Source organism: Triticum aestivum, chromosome 1B, assembly GCF_018294505.1.
Source record: "Triticum aestivum cultivar Chinese Spring chromosome 1B, IWGSC CS RefSeq v2.1, whole genome shotgun sequence".
Taxonomy (NCBI): Eukaryota; Viridiplantae; Streptophyta; class Magnoliopsida; order Poales; family Poaceae; genus Triticum; species Triticum aestivum.
The window spans coordinates 4,295,725-4,309,862 of record NC_057795.1 but is presented as its reverse complement, the minus strand read 5'-3'; the positions used below and the strand labels follow the sequence as shown (position 1 = coordinate 4,309,862).

Genomic DNA, 14,138 nt, shown 5'->3' with positions numbered 1-14,138 from the left:
TTGTAGACATCTCTACACAGAAGAGATCCGCTAACAAGATTTTTATTGACGGAGGGGACATAATGCACATTCTTCAGCCGCACGATCTTCCCCGAAGTAAACTTCAGATCGACCGTGCCAACACCACGAACAGAAGCACTTGAACCGTTGCCCATCAGCATGGTTGAAGTCCCTGCGGTCTGATAAGACGAAAACATGGAAATATCACCGCATACATGCACATTAGCACCTGTGTCAATCAACCAATCAGGAGAATGACATACTGAAAGAATAGTGGGAAATATACCATACCCAACATCCTTCATGTCAATGTCTCCGATAACAACATTAGCGGTCTTGCCGCCTTTCCCAGGATGACGCTTGTCATAGCGATTGGGGCAACTAGGAGCCCAATGATCAGGATCTCCACACACATGACAAGCATCTTTCTTCTTGTCATTCTTCTTCTTGAAGTTCGTGTGCTGCACAGCCTTGTTCTTCCCATCAAACTTGCCCTTGTTCTTGAACTTGTGGGACTGGAAGTTTTTCTTCTGTACCAGATTGGCACTAGATCCTCCCTCAATACCTCGAGCACGTGTGTCCTTTGCTCTCGCCTTTTCTCCCACATCAAGAGTGCCAATGAGATCCGGGACGGAAAACTCCTGCCTCTTATGCTTCAGCAAGGTAGCAAAGTTCCTCCACGAAGGAGGAAGCTTAGTGATGATACCCCCGGCAACAAACTTGTCCGGCAGGATACAATTGAAGTGCTCAAGTTCTCTAGCAAATGACTGTATCTCGTGAGCCTGCTCAACCATGGAGCGCTCTTCAGTCATCCTGTAATCATAGAATTGCTCCATGATGTACATCTCAGTGCCGGCATTCGAGACCCCAAACTTGGCCTCGAGTGCGTCCCACATATCTTTTCCATTGTCAATTGACTCATAAGCATCAACTATGTTCTCACCAAGAACACTCAAGAGAGCAGCCTTAAACAAGGTATCCATTTTCTGAAAAGCTTGTGCCTGTTGGGCATCTTGATCTCCTTCAGGTTTGCCAAGAGTGGCGTCATAGCAACTCATGGTTTGAAACCATAAGACTGCTCTCACGCGCCACCTCTTATAGTGGATACCCTCAAACATAGGAGGTCTCATGGAAGCAGCAAAACCATTCGAGGTAAATTGCCTAAAATAAGGTTTTTGGATTGTTGGAAATATGAGCAATTTACCAAATGATTTTATTAACAGAAATAGTAGATAAAGCATGACTAATATAACAGTGATAAAGCAAGTCATGCGATTTGACAAAGAGAAGGTAAACAACATCTGCATATATAATCTAGAACCGATCATCTCTAGAGCAGACAGTAGATCAAGATGCATAAGAGATAAGGTAAACATCGTCTGCATATATGAGTTTGAGCTAAACACATCTAGAACAGACACTAGATGAAGTTGCTTATACGACATAGAACCTAACATATGTAGGACAGAAACTAGAGCCGGGAACTGTAGTAGGACTTCTAACAGGAAGGAGAAGAACACGTACGGCACAGCAGCAGCAGAAGCGCTGGACTTGGGGTCGGTGTCCTCGCCTGCCATGTCGTCGAGGAGATCGTGGACATCGGGGAAGTAGTCGTCGGCGACCGGATCGTCCGTGATGAAGCAGCCAGTAGTCGCGCAGAGCGCTCCCCAAAAACCTTATCACCCTTCTCCCGTACAGGACTCAAAGAGTGCGGTTTCGGAGGCCTACTGTCCCGACTCGCGGTGCACGCCGCAAGCCGGGATGAGGAAGACAGCGGTAGCTCAGGGAATGGAACCGGTGGCGAGAGGAAGGAGAAGTTCTGGTGCGTCTCTCTGAGAGGAGCGACCTCCCTTTTATAGGCGCAAGAAAAGGAGGCGAACAGGCTGCGGCGGGAGGTGAAGCAATGGAGGGAGACGAAACGAACAGGCAACACGCGAAGAGGTGCGCGCCGTTCGTTCGTATTCACACTCCACTACAGCAAAACGTTTCAGCTCCCGTGTGACCGTTTGTATACCCGTCGTGCGTGGCAAAAATTTAGACATCGGCGAGGCGGGCGGCGGAGGAGGAGCACGCGTGGATGTCCCTCTTGTTCTCATGCTCATACAAGTGGGGAAGGAGCCTCCCTTATAAGGAGGTCCAACTCCCTCTAAACTAGCAATGTGGGACTAAACTTTAGTAGTATCCCTTGCCTTGCACAAATAGGCTAAGTGGGCCTCTAGGATTTATTAGGAATTTCTGAAATAGTTATTGGGCTGCCCCAATATAGACTAAATTCCAGCAGTATCTTTGTTCCATGAAAATCTCGCCAATCAGTGCTTGAAATTAAGTGTAGCAGTAAATTATCTATTGCTTCCCAAGGACAAGGACTACTTATGCTCCATCCTAAGGACAAGGACTACATATGCGTGCCCTACAATCCTCCGTAAGCTCTTTTTACCTAGTACTGTTGTACTTTTCTTGTTTTATGCACCTATATCTGCGTGTTCACATTCATTTGTTCCATTTATGCATCGAACACTTGATCATTGTGATCGTTCCTGCTTGGTACAAGGTATTTTACTTTGATACCCAGAGGACAATAAAGCGGGATGACATGCTAACGTGTCAGTTTTGGATTCCATTTTTTCACCTTCAGGTTCATGGAAGCAATAATAAGGAAAAGGACTGCATACTTCTGCCCTACAACCCTCTGTAAGTCCTTTTACTGAGTATATTGTGCTACTTCTCTTTTTTTATGCATCTACTCTCCAATGTGCTTACATTCATTTCTTCCTGTTTATGCATTGTGATTGTTCCTCCTTGGTCTAAGATATTTGATCTTGATTCCCATATGGAATAAATAAAGCAGGACTACATTTATGTTCGTGGGAGCAATAGTAGATAAAAAGGGACAAATATTATGACACATTTCAAGTACCCTGCAGACAACAGCCAAAAGAAAGTGTCACATGTGGATACTATGTCTACAGTATAGTCTTTAACAAATATAAGCAACCCGCAAACCAACTGTTATTTATGCATTGTAAGAAATCAGCAAGCGAACAAACAGAGAAATATCAGGACTAGACACATTTTTACGTGGAAAACCCTTGCGGGAAAAGCCACGGGCGCACAACAGTGATCTTTGTTGTATCAGAATAGTCTACAAATATATAGACTTACAATGAGTCGTCAACTCATCCTGTGGGGCATGTCATGTCATATGGCATACAAGAGGTATATATAGGTGGTGTATGAGTGACTTGAGTAAAAAAAGTCAGAAATTTGAATCGACCTCTGCTTCGGTAGACCCTGGTTTCTCACTAGGATTCAGACCTTGTGTCAACATGCATCCCTTGCTGTAATGTAAGTGCACTGAAAGGCACGGTAGTTGAACTAGAAGATGGCTGGATGAGTGTTTGGTATGCCTCCTGCATGGTTGGCCTTCCTTGGGGAGAAGATTCCAAACAAGATAAGGCCAGCTTGATGAGCAGAGCTAAGCTATTCTCTTCAGTTGATATTGGCGCCGTTGGCCGTTGGTCCAGAATATCTTTCACCATCATTGATTGTTCGCCGTTAGAAAGACTACCATCTAATAAATCCCTTGGATGCTTCCCATCACTAGCTCTAACACAACCACCCCAAAGCTATAAACATCACATTTCTCTGTCGCAACAGATGTGTACGACAGTTCTGCACAAAAACGTCGAAAACATTAGAATTAGGAACAAATGGATAGAGACGAAGGCTTCTGATGTGAAAAACATGGTTATACTAGTACATACCAAGAGCTATGTAGCCAAACGTTCCTGCTAGTGCACTCCAGTTTGTCGAATCGGGCTTAAGAATCCTTGCCGTGCCGAAATCCGAGACAAAAGCCTTGAAGGATGTATCAAGTAAGATGTTGTTGCTTGTGATATCTCGATGGATTATAGGTGGACTGCATTCGTGGTGCAAATAAGATATTGCTTGAGCCACATCAGTTGCAAGAGCAATTCTCTTCTTCCAATCTAATTCCTTTGCTAGCTCCTCATTTTCCAATATTCCGTGGAGGCTTCCCTGCTGAATGTAGTCGTTCTAGAAATTTATACACTGGATGGGAGCAGAATCCATACATTTTGACAATGCTTCGTTGTCGGATCTGTGTTAAGATTTCCATTTCACTACAAAATCTTCTTTCATCATCCAACTCTTCGGTCTGATGAGGCTTCTTCACAGCAACTAGCTGCCCATCTTGGAGTTGTGCCTTGTAGACTTTGCCGTATCCTCCTGTTCCAATGATCTACTTATCATCAAAGTCTTCTGTGGCCCTTACAATATCGTCAAATGCTAATCTTCCATCAAAATTCCAAACAGAGAATAGGTCCCTTGCTTCAGCGGTAACACTCTCTTGTGGTTTTCTTTCCTTACGAGTAAGTATTATTATGACAACAATTGCAGCAACAATGACGAAACCCATCACAAGAACAATTGGCAAAAGCAAACCAAGTATCTTCCCCTTTTTGTGAGCAGCTACTGGGGTTGAATAACAAGGTGGCAGGCCAGGGAGGTTGCCACACAGACCTTTATTGGGAAGAAACCAACTTGCTGAAGCATTTGGCAGTAGCTGTGTGGTTGGGACCAGTCCTTCCAAGTCGTTGTAGGACACATCAAGTGTTGAAAGGCTCATCATGCTTGCAAAGGAGGATGGAATGCTGCCACTGAACTGATTATGTGATAAATTCAGAAATTCTAGCATCTCCAACTTCCCAAGTTGCTGCGGCAACACACCACTGAGGTTATTGTTGCTCACATCTAACATGATTTGCAGGCCTGCTAAATTTCCAACCGCACCAGGCAAACTCCCACTGAAGCTGTTGTTGTTGATCTTCAAGAACTGTAGTTTCATACAGGCCCCTAGTTCCCCAGGTATCAATCCACTCAATCTGTTTCCAGATATATCAAGGTATCCTAGATTGCTCAGCTTTTTAATTTGTGTAGGTATGTATCCAGATAATTGGTTCGATGATAAGTTCATTTTATATAGATTTGCTAAACTGCAGATTTCTGGTGGAATCTCACCGCTGAGATGATTAGAACTGAGTGTTAGCTCTACTAAATTGGACAATTTGGAAAGGATCGGAGGTATGGAACCCGTGATCATATTTTGTGCTAGACGTAGTACCGTTAGCTGGGTACATGCACATAGATTTGGTGAGATCTGCCCAGAGAGTCTATTTGATGTCAAGCTCAGCTCTGTGAGTTGTGGATACACACCAAAATGCTGAGATATATCTCCTGTTAGTTGGTTCTTCGCAAGGGAAATTTCAACCAAACTCGTACATGTCTTTAAACTACTAGGAATAGGGCCATTGAACATATTACGAGCGACTTCGAGAATTTGAAGTCTGCCACCTGAACATATATTTGCAGGTAAAGGTCCTGAAAGTGAGTTGTTCTTCAACCCAAGTCTAACAAGGCTTGTGAGATTTCCAAATTCTCGAGGAAGAGAACCTGATAATTTGTTATTAGAGATTGACAGTAGTTGCATGCTTTGCAACTTACCAAAAGTTTTCGGTATAGATCCCGAAATTTGGTTCAGATCCAAGTATAAATATTGGAGGTTCATCAGATTGCCAATTTCCTGGGGGGATGAAACCGGTTATCTGATTTTCAGAGAGGGAAAGTTGTACTAGCTTGGTTAAGTTTCCTAAGATGCCAGGAATAGAGCCAGATATTTGGTTGTCATCCAGTTCTAAATCCTGGAGATTTAGCAAGTATCCCAATTCTAAAGGTATTGGACCCGTGATTTGATTTGTATAGAGATAAAGAGAATTTAGCATAGTGAGGTTGCCAAGTTCTAGGGGCATTGAACCTGTTATTTGATTTTTTTTGAGTTTAAGGATGTTTAGCATATCGAGGGTGCCTAGTTCTGGGGGTATTGGACCTGTGATTTGATTTTCATTGAGATAAAGTGTGTTCATCTTAGTGAGATTGGTTATGGAGATTGGAATTGGACCTGAAAAATCATTTTTACAAAGAATAAGAATTTGCAAATGGACTAGTCTGCCTAGTACTTGGGGTATAGGCCCTGAAAGTTGATTACTAAACAAGTCCAAATGATATAGCTGGGTCAGGTTTCCAAGGGTTTTTGGTATCATGCCGCTTAAGGTGTTGTTGCTTAGCTGTAGAATTTGTAGGTTGACAAGCCTCCCAATCTCCTCAGGAATGGGACCTGATACCATGGTTTGGTGAATGGTAAGATTAGTTAACATCGTGAGGTTGCCTAAAGACGCAGGGATATGTCCTGCGAGTCTATTGAATGAGAGATCAAGCCATCTGAGACTTTGCAGGTCACCAATCTCATGAGGAATTTTCCCTGTGAGCTGGTTGTATGGAAGTTTAAGTACCAAAAGTGCTGACAGGGAGTTGATACTAGGGGGCAGTGCACCATGGAAACTGTTGTTCGTAAGGTCAATGTATGCGAGGAACGGAAGAGCCGAGAAGTTGAGCTCACCAAGCTGGCCACGGATGCCAGCATCTGGCAAGGAGATGTTGGTCACCACCCAGGGCATGCGGCGGCCATGGGGAACAGCCGTGCACATGATGCCCGTCCAGTTGTAGGGGCTGGTGTTTTCCTGCCAAGAACTCATCTGCAGCGGTGGGGTTGCAAGTGTTGCTTTCCAGTGGAGGAGGGCCATGTGTTGAGACCTCAGAGAGATCCCTCCATGGCGCGCGGCACACGCTTCTTCCAGGAGAAGACACAGCACCAGCAATAGGCGAAGGTACAACAATGGTCGCATTTTGCTGCCCAGTTTTTGCATCTCAAATATCAGTAATGTGTTTGGTTGGGGATGTGATTCAATAGAGAATGCAACTCTGCCGATGCCTATTTAATAGTGTTTCGTCCATTATTATGAGGTCTTGAGTCAACCCACAACAATTGAGTGGAAGGTTTTTTCTTCGGAAGGGAGTTGAGTGGAAGCTGCTGTGGATGACTATTCTTCAGTGTGTGTCGCCATCTTTGACTGCTCTTGTTCGGATGCTAGCACACCCCTTTGGCAGCTGCTACTGCTGTTGAAAAATGACACAGGAATTATGAAAGCAATTGAAGGCAGGGTACCCACGGCGTATGCCTAGTCATATCTTTCCCCCTCCGTCTACAACATATGTACTGAATGGACTCGAGTTAACATTGCGGTAGAGTTTCCATTTTATGGTATCTTCTGTGATTGGTTTCACAGTAATTTTTTTTTTTGGTTTATTTGAAACTTGAAACTGCTTCATTTATGGCAACGCCTTAAATAAATTGAACCAGCTTGTCTTAAGCTATTCTCTAAAATGTTTCCCTTTTCTCTTTGAAATAGATCATGCGATTTAGCTCAAGAACTTGTGACTGGAGGCAGTGGCTGCAGCGTTTATTGAATTGTGGTCAAGACAAATCCTGGACCGCAGGTTTTGCTGGAAGTCATGTGTGAGGAAAATGCTGCAGCTTTTGTGGAATTCAAGCTCAAGATGAAGCAAAAGGAAAACCAAACTCAAGTGGCAAATCCTAACTAAACCCCGCAGAGAAAAGTAGGCAGGCACCTGACCTGTGGAAAATAGGTACAAGGAAACTGAAGAAAAATTCCAAGCTCAAGTGGAGTTTTGGAAAGCTAGGAATGATCTCCTTTTTTCTTTTAAAAAAAATAGAGTCTTATGCAGGTGATATTTCCTACTAAATGCTTGAGTTCATTGATTTGAATTTGGATGTTCAACGATTCGTTGGTACCAAAAATTCAGCGAATCGTTGTTACAATGATAAATGGAGTCTTATGCAGGTGATATTTTCCTACTAAAGGAGAGGAATTTCTGTACGTCTGCCCATGTACCAACTGGACATCCTGTCGTTTCCATGTCTGTGAGGGCACAATCTGAGTTGAATTTTGATGGATTTGTTAGGTTGAATTGGTATCAACTTCTCTTATCAGTATATATACACATGACAGACAGGAGAAAGCAAGCACTGAATTCTCAAGGCTGGTGGTTTGGCTTTACAGTAAGACTGCTCTGCTTGTGCTTTACAGGAAGTGCACACACACTACAAACTAAGCACATGCATTCAGTTCCACTAAAAATCTCATAAAACTTACTAAGCATATGCATTCATCTCCACTAAAAATCTCGGAAAACCTAGTAATTATATGCGGTAAAACATTTTATGAATCGAAGCTCTCAGAGAACTTGGTACGTGCTCAAAACCGCCCATGCAAGTTCTAGCCCCAAAGAACATCATCTAGCTGCGGTGGATGCAGGCAAATGAAACATGCCTAAATTTCTCTTATGTTCGGTCTTCTGGACGAGCTCCTCGGTCAGGCCAACACAAAAGTTGAACACTCAGCTAATTACAAACAGAATCAAACTAGTAAATATTCCATGATGAGGGCGTGCAGGAGCTAATGTAAAAAAAGTATTCACCCTTTTTTAACAAGGGAAAGGTGCATGTTTCATTTTAGCTCAAATAAATAAAGTACACCACAAACTACATAGCCAGCAAAGCAAAGTTGGCATCTTGATGAGCTACAAATACAAGGCAAATGCTCTTCCTACGAGCTGAACTGATGCAACGAAGCTGTCTTGTTACTAAAACAAAAGGATTCAGAAAATCAAAACCCCTCAAAAAGAGATGAATCTTTTGTACCAAGCAAACAAATGATAGGTAAAAAGAGATGCGACCCCCTCAAAAGGGTAAAACAAAATGTTGTTGAGTGCCTAGAGCTACGTTATATGCCTTCAGTAGTCACTCAAGTTTCACTTGTTCCTCAACTTCAGGCCATTTTAGAATCTAAACATCTACATTTATGCATCCTAGTAACATCCTCCAATATCAAGAAAACAAGCATGCTGCCTTTGTACATGCCCATCAAAACTTGGACATAATATTATTACTACAACGATCCAAACAAAAATTGCCATGCGAACATAGCAGAGGCAGATATATATGTCTTCAAAATCACTTGGGCGATAAAAAAGCGTCCATGACATTTGCTTAAATAATACAAACAATACCAAACGGTCATATAGTGCCTCCACAGCAAAACCAGGGAATCTTGGGGCTTACTTATGCCAGTTTAGAAGCGGCTACAGAGAGTAGAAATTAAGCAACCAGAATTACGTACAGTTGATATTAATACACAAGTGGTGCCTACTATTGAAGTTTCATTCACCAGATGCCGTCCAAAGATAATCATTAGACAGTCATAAAGCAAAATCATCAATTGCAGTGAAGGTAAGAAGGTAACAAAAAGTGAGGTGAATCTGGGTCGGATGATGCACAACCTTGTCCAATGATGCACACTGAACAACTTAATGGCTTCAACAGCAAATTCATACTGAAAAATTTTGGAGACCAATTCATCATTGGGCGCCAAGACCAATTGCATTCATAAGGGCATCTGAACAGTCCTTGGAGTAGTGAACCGACTTGGCAACACCATGCGCAGCTTCTAGAGAGACCTCACCACAATACTCAATGACCAAAGACTCTAACTTATGTACAAATCCCAGTTCAGCCACTCCGACATCAGTAACGTTATGACACATCCGAAGTGTGAGATTACTCAAGCATGGGGTGTGCGCAATGAAGCGCATCCCAGCATCAGTTACCGCATGGCACAATATAAGCTCGAGTGTCTCCAGATGAGGTGAGGATGTGAGGGCCTTCATCCCCTCGTCATCAAAGAAGTTGGCGTTGTTGAGCACGAGAACACGAATCGGGTAGGACTGAATGAGCACCAGAAAACCCTCTTGTGTGAATCCTATTTCTGATGGCCAGTCACGAGAACATCCTGTAAAGCTGAGGTCTACCATCTGAAGCATACGGCAGTTTAGGGCTAGAGTGTAAAGGCTGCTATCAGTAAATGACGTCCTGGTTTCACAATACCCAACATCACTAGAGTAAAGCTGCAGGTTGAGCCAAAGTGAGATGCTTTTAAGGTTGATGCAGCTCCGAGATAATGCAATTATGTCATTATCATTTAGGGCATGAACATACTCAAGGCAAAGCTTCTCCAGTGCTTTACACTTCCCTAGGACAACACGAAGTCCTACATCTGGCCAAGTTTTAATATGCGCCAACCTTAAATCCTTCAAGCTCTCACAGAAGAAATCGTATACATCCATGCTGTGAGCATTGTACGAGGAGTCATAGACCACATTACCTGGATCAAGAAGATCATATTTTCCTCTTTTCCTCTCAAACTCAAACTTCTGGAGCTTCATCCATCCTGAACCAAACTTTAGGAAGTCATGATGATTGATTTTTTTGCAATTCTTCACTACAAGCTCTTCCAACGATCCATCCCTACCAAGGTATTCCAGCCACTCTACACTGTCAATTTTCTCGCAACCAATGAGGTGGAGAGCAGATAGACTTGTGCAGCCAACTGCAACCGAGAAAAGCCCAACTGACGTTATTTTTGGTGCGGAGTTGAGCCTGAGAGACACCAATGTCTTGCAATAAGCTAAACAAGCAAGCCCAGAGTCATCGATGTGTGAGCAGAAGCTTAAGGTGAGGTCAATCAGCGAGGAACAGTGAGATGAAAACACAGAAAGGCCTTTGTTGTCCAACTGATTTCCATGTCCAGTTATCCAACCAGAGTAATCGATTTCCACTTTCCGCAGATTTGGGAACCGGGCGCAGAATGATGTCAGTGCTTCTGTAGCTGTACAAAGACCGGAACCAACACGGATAGCATCCCTTTGATTCCCCTCTATCTTGTAGAGCTGCTTTGACACGAGGGAAAGGGAATTCAGATCACCTGTCCTGGTGATCCTGTTGAGAATCTCTGTTAGTAGAGCCTCCGGTAGGTCCTCCATCGAACAATTCAGCTGTACCAATCAGGTAATACATATCAAGGTTCAGAAAACAACGGAAAGAGCTGGACTAAAACTTACGGTACATCAGAATAATGCATGTGAAGATAGATGGAGATCAGAATGGTGACAGACACTCATTACGAACAATATATTGCTGACGAAGTTTGGGCATTTCCTGTATCCGTCCAAAACTTGTTTGTTCTTCACAAGCATCGAGATTTATTAAAATAGCTAGCACCTTATCTGTGTCCAGATTGGTAGAAAGAAAAGGTGACGCTACAAGCAGGCCAAATCATTAAATTAAACTAGATACCACCATAAAGTAGCAGAGCCTGAATAATGGACTAACTAAGAGAATACAAGGAAACGAGCTAGATTTGACGCAAGCAATTCTGCAAGAAGACCCACGTGCTGAATCTGAACCAACTTATTTGGAGGCACCTAATTAGTAACATGAAAACCAGAGCATGCAAATTGAAATTGGTACTTGTAGCTCTTGCGTGGGCAAGAAAGAAAGTAGGAAAATCAATCATTTTGACAAAGCCGGCGAGTTCATAGGGTGCAGTTATTATTAATAGATAGCGCCAATCTAATATATGTTCAAAATAGAAATACTAGTATTTGCTGCAACCCTAGGCAAGTACTTGATCAGTTGCAAAAAGCTTACTTTCTAGTACCTAGGAGAATTGAATGGCTTTACAACATTAACGAACTTCAGGTCCAACCAGGCACGCAGAGAGATTTATTAAATTAGATAGCACCTTATCTGTGTCTAAATTGTTAGAAAGAAAAAAAAAATGATGCTACAGGCGTGCCACGCCATTAAATTAAACTAGCTATCACCACAATTAAGTAGCAAGCAGAGCCTGAATAATGAACTAACTAAGAGAATACAAAGAAACGAGATAGAATTGACGCAAGCAATTCCGCGAGAAGAATTACTTGTAATTGCTGAATCTGGACATGAAAAGCAGAGCATATATGCCAATTAGTTAGTAGTGTACTTGTAGGTCTTGGTTGGGCAAGAAGAAAGAAAGTAGGGAAATCAATCAATCATTTTGCCAGCCACAGCCGATGAGTTGAGTTGAGTTAAGTTCACAGGGCCAATCTAATATATGTCTGTTCAACTAGAAATACTGGTTCCCCCCGACAAGGAACAAGAAAGCGAATCGAAAAACGGCGGCCATGTACATGTGAAGTTGGGGAACCAACGCAACGCAGCGAAGAGGGAGGGAGGGGTACCTTCCTTGACCACGACCGGCCGGGAGAGGAGGACATCGCCGCCGCCGCCGCTCGACGTCGTCGAGTGCCGCCGCTTCTTTGATTCGATTCGGAGGAGAGGAGAGTGTACTGTAAACCCTAGCCAGTCTCTCTCTTTTCCAGCAGCGGAGCCGAGGAAGATGTTCCCTCTTGGCCCTCCAGGAATGGCTGCGGGCCGACAAGCTATTTTTGGCCCTCTAGACCGTTTTTTTTTTGTTTGGGAAAAGAACACAGAAAAAATCTGAAAGTAAAAAAAACACTGAAAATATATAAAATGTTCAGAGAATCGTTTAAATAAATAACTAAAATTTCAAGGAGTTGTAAATATGTCCATGTCCACGAAAACAATTTTTCATCTAATTGTTAAAATGTCTAGGATTTTTTAAATGTCCCCGCATGCGAAAAGAAATGTTCATGTGTGACGCAAAATGTTCACATCTACTATCAAAATAAAATAGATGTTTGCACTTATGAAAAACTGGACATGGACATGTATTTTCATAAATGCACTTGTATGTAAAAACAAATGTTCATGTACATCCATAAGAGTATTCTGGAAGGAATCTTACATGTGAAAGGAAATGTTCGTATATTTCAAAGAAAAGAGATGATCATGGTTTGGCACGTGTTCAAAAACAAGTGCTCATGTATACAAATACTCATTTTACCAAGAAAAATACTCCCTTTATGAAGAAAAAATATAAGATCTTTTATATCACTAATATAGTGATATAAAAGATCTTATATTTCTTAACAGAAGGAGTAATAACAAGAAAACTAAACAGAATATATGAAGGATGAAAACAAATGTTAATGAGTAACAGAGAATAGGAATATAGAAATAAAATTAATAAAAAGAATAAGGACAAAAAAGAAGACGACCATTGTTACTCCGCCACAACTCGTGCGTTGCTAAAATGACCCATAGAGAAGGAAAATAGGTGTTATAAAACAGTTAATAATTTGGTTTCATTAGTGCACAAATGCCTACTAACGGCTTTCGTGAAACACAGTTAGGGGTGTTGCAGGGCGACGCCGCTAGTATGACGCCAATGATAAGGTGTCACCAATGGCGTCAGCTATTGACCGCCGCCGCTTGACCTCATCCATAATAGCTGCGATATATAATTAATGGACCGTATCCGCCACCGCTCGACCTCATCCATAATAGCTGCGATAGATAATTAATGGACCATATCCGCCGCCGCTCGACCTCGACGGAGGAGGGTCGAGTGCCGCCGCTTCTTTGATTCGATTCAGAGGAGAGGAGAGTGCAGTAAACCCTAGAGCTAGTCTCATTGGCATTGCATTTCTAATTCGTCTCTTTAATTTCCAGCGGAGCTGAGAAAAATGTGGGCCTCGCTCACATGGGCCAGCTAGGAATGTCTGCGGGCCAATGAGCGCTATTTTCGGCCTTCTATACCTATTTGTTTATGAAAACAAAGAAAAAAAAATCTAAAAGCAAGAAAAAATATATAATTTTCAGGGATTTTTTAAAAAAAGTGGTTTAAATTTTTTGTTTGGAATTTCATAACATTTCCCATTTTTCAATATATTTTTTTAAAATCACGGTTTCAAAAATTGTTCGGAATTTCACAAATGTTCACCACTTCAACAAATTTGTCTATGCTTAAAAAAATTGTTTACACATTGAAAGAACGTTCGTGCTTTCAAAAATTATTTTGAGTTTTCAAAAAATGTTTCCTGTTTTTGAACACTTGTCCACAAAATCAAAATTGTTCACACTTTTTAACATATGTTCCTCATTTTTTTAAATGTACATTGCAGCAACTCATTCCGGTTCACTACATTGGCGTGGTCTGATTCGCTACAATGACTGATTCATGTTCGCTATAGTGGCGGGCACAATTCAGTTCCCTGGCTCCGGTTGGTTCAATAAGGTACGTGTTGCCTTACAATCAACAACGCTTTGTCAGCTCTGGTGGCTAGGTACACGCATTCAACAGTGGTTCGTTACCAAGTTGATTTCTCGCCAGCGCACTGCACTTTTATACGATTTTTTTCGTCCCACAATATCGCTTGATGTGATGCCGCCCAATGGG

General features: G+C 42.3%; 1 protein-coding gene and 1 pseudogene across 1 annotated transcript; both read right to left on the bottom strand.

Annotated features, from left to right (window-relative positions):
- Positions 1–3,175: 3,175 nt before the first annotated feature.
- LOC123083458 (probable leucine-rich repeat receptor-like protein kinase At1g35710) lies at positions 3,176–6,785 on the bottom strand (annotated as a pseudogene).
- A 1,965-nt stretch (positions 6,786–8,750) lies between these two features.
- LOC123102764 (F-box/LRR-repeat protein 14) lies at positions 8,751–12,219 on the bottom strand. The gene is made up of 2 exons (XM_044524193.1): positions 12,058–12,219; positions 8,751–10,827 (listed from the first exon to the last, which is right to left on the bottom strand). The coding sequence occupies exons 1-2, from the start codon at positions 12,091–12,093 to the stop codon at positions 9,355–9,357; spliced, it is 1,509 nt and encodes a 502-aa protein (XP_044380128.1). The 5' UTR covers positions 12,094–12,219; the 3' UTR covers positions 8,751–9,354.
- Between the last annotated feature and the right edge of the window lie 1,919 nt (positions 12,220–14,138).